The following is an 8,668-nucleotide window of genomic DNA, read 5'->3' as shown; positions in this document are numbered from 1 at the left end:
TATTTACCTGCTGTTATGAGGGTTATGGTGATGTTTCTGAAATAAGCACTCTGTTGGGCAGCTCAGCATCAGGTGGAAGGTGCATGAATTAGGTAGCGCAGATCTCTGCTTTTATAGCGAAGATTCATTCTGCAAGAGGATAAATAAAGGATTTGCTCATTGGGGATGGGAAGGTGACAGTCTTAGATATGTCTCTGCTATCTTTTGCAGGCAGGTGCTCTGTCCTTGCCCTGCGCTGGCTGCAGGTTATGTCTCGGTGTTAGGATGGCCCTTGCCTGAGGTGATCGGTCCAGCTTTTGTATGAGACTTAGTAGCCAAGACTCAGCATATAGCTGACAGCAGCAGACTTCCAGGTAACGGCTGACTCACATCTGGCCAGCATGGAGGTGAAAAACTCCCCATAAACTTGCTAACAATGAGTACCATAGGAAAAAATCCCCCAGATGTAGCAGCTAGGGTGAGAGCATGCTCCTCAGGATCACCCCCCGCCCGCACTTCCCGACCCCCTACCGAGCACAGCAGAGCCACAGCAGCGGGGAGGCCCCAGGCCAGAGCCTTGCCCTGGCTGCCGAGCCCCGCGTTATCCCGGGCAGCCCCAGAGGGGCCAGGGCGGCGGTGAACCCCTTTTCCCAGCCGAAGAGAGCCGGGGGAGAGGCTGCGGCTCCTCCGAGCAGCCGCTGCCTCCTCCTCGGCGGCGGGCAGGGCCGGCGGCTGGCTGGCAACCGGCAACCGGCGTGGGTGGGGGCCGGTAATCAAGAGCCCGAGCCGGTACAAGCCCCGGGGCTGCGGGAGCGCTCTCCGGGCTCCTCGGGGCGCTGTGGTTCCGCGGGGCTGCGGCAGCCGCTGCCCGGCGTGCGGGGGTTCCCGCTCGCCCGCCGTTCCAGGAAGCCGCCGCCGGCGCCATGGTGTCGTGCGGGGCTCTTCACAGCTTTCTTTTCGAGTACGATACCCCCCGTATCGTGCTGATCCGGAGCCGCAAAGTGGGGCTCATCAACCGCGGGGTGCAGCTCGCCATCCTCGCCTACGTGATCGGGTGAGCGGCCGTGGTGGGTGGACGCCGACCTGCGTCCCCTCCCCGCCGGGCTGCGGTCGGGGGAAGCCCGCAGCCCCACCGCGGCTGTAGGCGGGGGGGCTGCCGTGAGGGAGGGAGGAAGGGCAGCTCCTCGCCGGGAACCCCCTCGGGGGCGTGGGGCTGAGGGGCGGGAGCCGGCCGCCTCCTTCAGGGCGAGGCGGGGAGGCAGCTCCCGCCTGCCGGGACCCTCTTTTCTGTCAGGGAGACGCGGTGGGTGGCGGGAAGCGTCCGCCGCGGGGCTGAGGGGAGGCCGGAGCTCGCCCGCGGGAGCCGTCGTGGGTGCCACCACCAGGAGGTGACAAGCAGGTGGGCGGCCAGCTTAACTGGGCGGCCTGAACTGGGATTGTAGGGCTGCTTAGAGGAGCTGCAGGACAGGACAGGACCCTTCAGGAGCAGAGACCGCCCCGGAGGGTGATCGTCGTTCACCCGGCGGGGGTGTGCATAAAACCAATAATTACTCCCTGCCAAACCACTCTGGGGAAAAAAAAAAAAAAATATATCAGAAGGGAGATTGCTAATCTTGTGACCCTTTTGTAGGGAAACACTGTGAAACTATCTGGACCGCCCCTTTTGGGTAACAACTGAAAATAGGAGAAATTCCCACTGCCTGTGCTGGTTTATGGTGTTTACCTGTTTTTTGTTGTTTCTTTCTTGCAATCCTTTTCTTGCAGCTGGGTCTTTGTGTGGGAGAAGGGCTACCAGGAAACAGACTCTGTGGTCAGTTCTGTGACCACAAAGGTGAAAGGAGTAACGCTGACAAACACATCCACCTTGGGAGCCAGGATCTGGGATGTAGCTGACTATGTTATCCCTCCTCAGGTAGCAATCACTTTCACATGCAGAAGGAGGGTTTTCTAACAAACAGCTACTGCTCTGCCAAAGTCCACTGAGGTCTGGAGCAGCTTCGCCTCTAGTGTGGTCTTGATAGGAGAGAATGAAGCAGCTTTGCTTTTTTGCAGATCATGCTGAGCAGCTGCACCACTAGCCCTGGGGAAGCTTGTTTCAAGACAAGTGTGTCTGTGTGTGTGCTTGTATAGGAGGGAGAATTTTGCAGGCTTCAGGAAAATGTTGCAACCATAGCTGCATGTCCCCTTTCTTACTGCTTTCTTAAGCAAACAACTCAAAGTTAGCTTGTTGGCAGAAACCCCAGGAATAGCCCTGCAAGTCACTTGGTCCGGAACTGAACAGGAGGCATTGCTGTAGTTACTGACTGACTGTGTCTGTGGGAATCTGCGCTGTGTGGGCAATATGTGGCGGCCTTCAGGGTTGGCAGGCATGGCCAAGCTTCTAGTCATGGGTCACTCTGCGTGAGATGTGGTGCAGAAAAAAGTGACAGATTTAGCCAGATTTTGGCAGAGTGATCACATTTGTGTATCAGTGGAGCAGAAGCAAACAACAAATCCTGAATCATACAGATCTGCAAATAATGGAAGTGGTGCTCCCTGGAGAAACAAACCAGGACTGGTCAAATTTCTAATAGATATATAGCAAAAAAAAAGAGTGGGAGTTGTGGTCAGACTTGCAGCTGGAGCCTTATTTCTGCTCCTGCCTTGTGAGTCCCCTGAGGACCTGTGTAATCTCTGTTTTCATAATGTGAATGAGGAAATTTGGACCAAGTGGGAGGACAGAAAGGGTTGCTAGTCCAACAGTCCTTCTTCTGCCTAAAGGGAGCAGCATCAGGTAATACATGTGGGAATCTGCTCCTTTAGTGCTACACCAGCACTGTCCAAAGGAAGCCCCCGCTGCGGTGCCACTTGGGCTCTGTCAACAAAGACATTTGGGGCAGTGCCTTGGATATTCTTTGCAGACTGTCTCTCTTGAATTTCCTTCTTGTTTTGCACATTCAGGAGGAGAACACTGTGTTTGTCATGACCAATGTGATACTCACGCTGAACCAGCGCCAAGGCCGCTGCCCAGAGGTAGGTACAGGATCTGCTTTAATCCTGTGTTGTATACGTTGGAGTGCTGGGGAGAGAGTTCATAGAGTTTAGTGTAATTATTGTTCCTCTCCAGCTTCCAGATGATAAAACAGAGTGCAAGGTGAAGAAGGACTGTGTTCCAGGATATATCAGCACCCACAGCAATGGTAAGAAGCCTGCTGCAAGGGCTCCTTTCAGTCTGTGTTGTGATACCTCTGTGCTGTGCCTTCCCTCCTGTGAAGGAAGCAGCATTTCACTTCAGTCTCCTTGTTCTCATTCTCTCATACCAAAGGGAATTAAAAAGGAAGCTTGCATTTTTCTTCTCTGGGCGAGCAGATGGGCTTAGACTGTGTTGGGTGGATGCTGGATAGATGTGTACTTTGGTGAGTTAGCAAACAGTGTGAGGGCTTTTTCAGGACCTTGAGTCCATGAAGCAGTATTTCACGTAGATGAGGATTTGACTCAGAAAAAGGACCTGATGCTTCTTTCTCTGAAACTGCACTACAAATTGCAATGGAAGATAATGGGGGCCTTGGTACTGGCACTTCACCTCTGAGCAGATTGCTTTCACCTTATGGAGTGAGGAGATATCACAGGGCAAATACTGCCTCTGTATTTTTGCTTGCTAGTACCTCTATTCACATGTCTTTCCAGGCATCCAGACTGGGGAGTGTGTACCGTACAACAGCAGCATTAAGACCTGTGAAGTCTTTGCATGGTGCCCTGTGGAGGATGACTATCATATACCCAAGTGAGTGCTCTGTATTCCTACTCTGTGGTGGCCCTCCTGAGAGGAGGTTAGCAGTCTGCAGCTCATGTTTCTCCCTATGAGGTACTATTGGGAAAAGCTGAAAAGGTGATCACCAAGGACTCTGCAGAGTCCTGTTTGTGAAAATATAAGTGAAACTTACTTTTCCTATTGTTTTGTAGGCCAGCGTTCCTGCAAGAATCTGAGAACTTCACCATTCTGGTGAAGAACAACATTTGGTACCCCAAGTTCAACTTCAGCAAGTAAATAGTGTGTGGGGCATTGCGCTGCCTGGTCTCTTGGACAGTAAGGGGAGCTGGAGTGGAAGAAGATGCAACAGATCTTCTCTCTCTGTTCCCCTGTAGGCGAAACATCCTCCCCACTATCAACTCCACCTACCTCAAGAACTGCATCTATGACTCCCAGACAGATCCCTTCTGCCCTATCTTTCGTTTAGGGAAAATAGTTGAAGCTGCAGGGCAGAACTTCCAGGAAATGGCTGTGGAGGTATTTGCAGACCCTTCTCTTAGGCCTCAGCTGTTTAGAAGAGGTGGTTGTCCCCCTCTGCCTTGTGGCACGAGCCACAGGACTCAACAGTAGCTGCAGAATGGAGAGCTGCTCTGGCCAGACAGACTGGAGTCAATTCTACTTAACAAATAATTGGCCTTGGCTTGTTTGGGTGAGGTTGTGTGCAAGGCCCTTCTGTAGAGGGGGGGAAGAGTGTTTGACTGGGACAAGGGCCAGTAAATCAGGGTCCTGGTCAGCAGAGAGCCTAGTGCTGGGCAGGCCAGGCACTTGGACTGCTCACCTTCTCCTCTCCTTCACTTGGCAGGGTGGAGTCATGGCACTGCAGATCAACTGGGACTGCAACCTTGACAGAGCTGCTTCCCATTGTGTGCCAAAGTACTCCTTCCGGCGCCTCGACAACAAGGACTCTGCCCACACCGTCTCGCCTGGCTACAACTTCAGGTAGTGTGGCTATGGAGGGCACCTGGTGTCCTTGCAGCTCAGTCTGCCACTGGCACAGTGTTACGGGCTGCCTGCACTCCTCTGGCAGTTGCAGGTAGTCCTTGGACTTTCAATGGTGCTGTAAAACTTGGAGAGTTTCTCTGATGCTGTAAAACAGAGCAGGTCGGATCCTCACTGGGTGCAAATCACAGCAGAGGGGGAAGGTCAGTGAAGCTCCACTGATTGCATCAGAGTGTCATATTTGCATTGGCATCTGGGTGGCCATTTGGGCCAGCCTCTGGTGGCATGGCAATGTGAGAACTGACTGTTTCAGGGTGTGCTGATAGGGCAGTATTTGAGGGCGCTGGGGTGTGGGGGTGGGAGACTGAAGCAACTTCTTTGCTATGCATGAGGGAAAAACTAGAAAGTAGCTCTGTCAGTTGAAGACCATATCTGCACCAGGAGTGTCCTTCTGGCACACACTACCACATATACATTCTGGCCAGTACGGATAGGTCCAGCACTTCCAGTAAAACCACCAGTGCAGAGCCGGGTAGCTGGCTGTATCCAGACTCAGAGCTATAATAATATGGATTGGCCGCCTCGCCAAGATCCTTGCAACAGTCCTGCTCATGAGGAAACATCACTCAGGGCTATGCTTGTTTCTAGAAACACAAACTCTTACTTATCACAGGGAATCTTTTTTGGTGGAACTTGAATGAATTCACTGAGAAGCTGCTGTCATGCAGACAGCACAAGTGTGTGTTTGGGAGGTGCCAGGCCTGCCAGGTATTGGGGTGTCAGGGGAGACTGGCTGGAGGATATTACAGCCCAGCTTGTGCGGGTTCTGAAGTGCTCTTGCTAATTCCAGACCGTGGTGCAGCCTCTTACCAATCCTTCCTCTTCTTTTCCACCCTCTTCCCTGCTTCCTCCTGGTTTAGTCAACCATGTGGCGGAGTAAGTCTGATCTCTTTATTTGTTCTCATCCCTTTTCCCTATCCTTTGCTCGTGAGTCACATTGTGCGGGACAAGGAATAGCCTTTGCCTGCCAGGCTGAGCTGTGCTGCCTCCCCCGCTGCCTGCTCCCGCCCCTGCCCTCTCGTGGCTGCCTGCACTCCTGCAGCCTCCTGCTTGCCTCTGTCTGAGGGGGCCGATTCTCACGTGTAGCTGAATTTCTCCCCGTCTGTCCTTCTGCTCCACTACTAAGGTTAACTTTCTCCCCTTCCTATGCTTTGCAAGTTTCCTGATTTGGTTTGTGCTAACTGCTGTCGTAAATTCGCCTGTTCAGGGCTTTTCTCCTATATGTGATTGCCTGCATGAAATCTCCCTCCATCATTTGGGGCTTGTCTCTGGAAGTACTGATGTTCAGCCCATCCTCTTGGGATGGGGGACACACCTGGATGTTGCATGATCACATAAGCAACCTCAAAATTTCCAGCTAAGCTCTGACCTATCTTTTCTCCAGGTTTGCGAAATACTACAAGGATAGTAATGACACTGAATCACGGACGCTTGTCAAAGCTTATGGCATCCGCTTTGATATCATAGTTTTTGGAAAGGTAGGGTGACAATTTCTGGAGGTCTTGTGGTGAGGGCTTTCAGAGATGCTGAAAAACATATTCACCCTTGTAACTGTCTTCTAGGCAGGAAAATTTGATGTAATTCCTACCATGATTAACATCGGCTCTGGCTTAGCGCTGTTTGGCGTGGTAAGTGACACTGTCTGCACTTGGACTCAATTCTGGATTAGTGCCTCAGTTCTGAGGATCATTGTCTCAAACTCTTTGAATCTCCACTAGGCAACAGTGCTGTGTGACATTGTTGTTCTGTATTGCATGAAGAAGAAATACTACTATCGGGAGAAGAAATACAAATATGTGGAGGATTATGAACTGGTAAGCATCAATGAAGTCAGAGTGAAGGCAAAGTTGCTTCTTCCTCTGGCTCTGGAGAGATTCCGAAACAGGATGTAGAAAGTCCACATCAAACAGGGACTTTGAACCACAGCTCTGAGGAAACTTTGTCTTCGTCAGAGAACCTAATTTTTACCTCAAAGCTGTTGCAGGGAGGAGCACTAGAAACAAATATTGTCATGTTTCCTGGGCAACCACTCTTGGAGAGGGAAATGTATGTTTAAGAACTTGTCATGCTCCCACTGCACTACTTTTTTGGGTTGCAGTCCTTGGCAGTTGCCTTCTGAGAGCTGCAGACAACAGCTCTGTCCCCATCAAATCCTTCCTTCTTGGCTTTTGGGGGTTCCTGTTGCTGTGATCGAACTCATTTAATGGATTGGTGTTTTCTGAGACTGGTATGCTGACAGCCACAGCTATGGCTCCCTCCAGGATCCAAATGATCCATTTGGCCAGTAGAAGGATTTAGTGGGGTAGTGGGGTTGCTTGACTGGTGCCGAGGGTAGACCTTGGGCCTGCAGCCCTGTGCTTGGTGGACGGTGTTGCTGCAGAGGGTGGATTTCTGAATCAAAAGACCTTGTGGCACTGGAAAAGTAAAGTCTGGATAGTGGACAGTAGCTTGCCTGTGCAGAGGGTTTTATGTGAGAGGAAGGGGGAGAAAGAAGAGTTTTCTGGCAGAGAACTGTAATCTCTCTTCCTTGCAGGGAGTCAGTGAGACAGATGGAACAAACTCCTGACCTCCTGCTGGTACAGCAGCAACTGCTGCTGTAAACTGCTGCTGTGAATGTTACTCTGACCCTACCATGAGACCCATCCCCTCTTCACTGGAAGGAAGAGGGGAACAAACCTGAGAAAGGGACCTTCTTCACTACTCTTCACTACTTTTGCTGGCTGGAGCTAATGCTCAGAGAGGAGAACGGGATCTGCTCTTTGTCTGCTGTCTTTCCAGGTTAATTGCACTAAGCACACAGGGAGAATTGTGCTTTTATGCCAGGCTGCTGCACAGGCTCAGCTTGGGACAGGGACTGCTCTGACATTGTCATTTTGACAGTCCTCCTTTCCCTGAGCTCACCAGTAGCAGAGAGCAAAGGGTAATAGGTACAGATTCTTCCTTACAGTGAACATGGTCCCTTGCCAGGCGTTGCCTAACCTTGGGAGAGCAGCTCCTTGCTGTTGTTAAATCACTTTTCCTGGCCTTGAAGGATTGTGATGCTTAGCTGAGCCTATGCCTACTATTTAATGGTGTCTCCAAGCTCCAGTGGCCACAGACCAAGACAAAGCAGTGTCTGGTTCCATTGTACTATGGTAAATGGCTTACTGGTTACAGATTATTTTTTTTCTGTTTTGTCTAATTCTTATGGTACTACCTTAAAATTTATTTTCTTTTTAATAAAATATTTCTCTCTCAGCCCTCTTGGAATCCTGCGAGCTGGGTTTTGCTTGTTTCTTTTTTCTCCAGGGCTGGTGAAGGTTAGGGTTGGTGAACTGTCTTCATTTTACACAGATACCAACAGTTACTGGGGAGCTATCGAAGCCGGTGCTGCTGTCAGCTTTGCCTCTTGATTCTCTCAGCAGGAGTACTGCTGCAACTACAGCTTCTCTTCCACCTTGGTTCTCCTAACACCTTGTCTGTGTCTGTTTTATTAAAAGCCTATCCAGGGGAAAAGACTTGAAAGTTAGAGGCCAGGGTGGGTTAGCCTAGCATGGCCTAAGCCAAATGCTAGTACCTACTGCTCAGAGAACAGATCTCTTATTCCGTGGCATACCTCCCATGCTTTTCACCACCACACCCAGACCCTGTGCCTGGGCTTCTGCATTTAATGGGTTTACACAATTTGATTTAAGCAAATTTGTTGGCTTTTATCTTCACATGGCCTTGAGCACCTAGAGTGATCACGCTGGCATGCAAGGTACAGCTCTTTCCTTTCTCTGAACCATTTCTAGTATTACAGAGCCCTGGGATATATTCCATACCTCCAGCATCCTGGCTGGGGCTTTGCTGCCTTTTTCCAGCAGCGCAGTGGGTTTGCTACAGCATTACTGTTTTGTTTTATTCTTTATTTGCCTACTG

General features: G+C 50.9%; 1 protein-coding gene across 1 annotated transcript; it reads left to right on the top strand.

Moving 5' to 3' along the window:
- The first annotated feature begins 773 nt into the window (after nt 1–773).
- On the top strand, nt 774–8,017 carry P2RX4 (purinergic receptor P2X 4). The gene is made up of 12 exons (XM_069794756.1): nt 774–1,033; nt 1,744–1,891; nt 2,920–2,991; nt 3,086–3,158; nt 3,646–3,742; nt 3,922–4,002; nt 4,105–4,246; nt 4,572–4,708; nt 6,153–6,246; nt 6,331–6,396; nt 6,487–6,582; nt 7,302–8,017. Exons 1-12 carry the CDS (start codon nt 903–905, stop codon nt 7,332–7,334), a joined length of 1,170 nt encoding a protein of 389 aa, XP_069650857.1. The 5' UTR covers nt 774–902; the 3' UTR covers nt 7,335–8,017.
- The last annotated feature ends 651 nt before the right edge of the window (nt 8,018–8,668 follow it).

The sequence above is a fragment of the Haliaeetus albicilla genome, chromosome 10 (genome assembly GCF_947461875.1).
Source record: "Haliaeetus albicilla chromosome 10, bHalAlb1.1, whole genome shotgun sequence".
Lineage (NCBI taxonomy): Eukaryota > Metazoa > Chordata > Aves > Accipitriformes > Accipitridae > Haliaeetus > Haliaeetus albicilla.
Note: the sequence above shows the minus strand (reverse complement) of the source record. Positions and strands in the feature narration are given on the sequence as shown.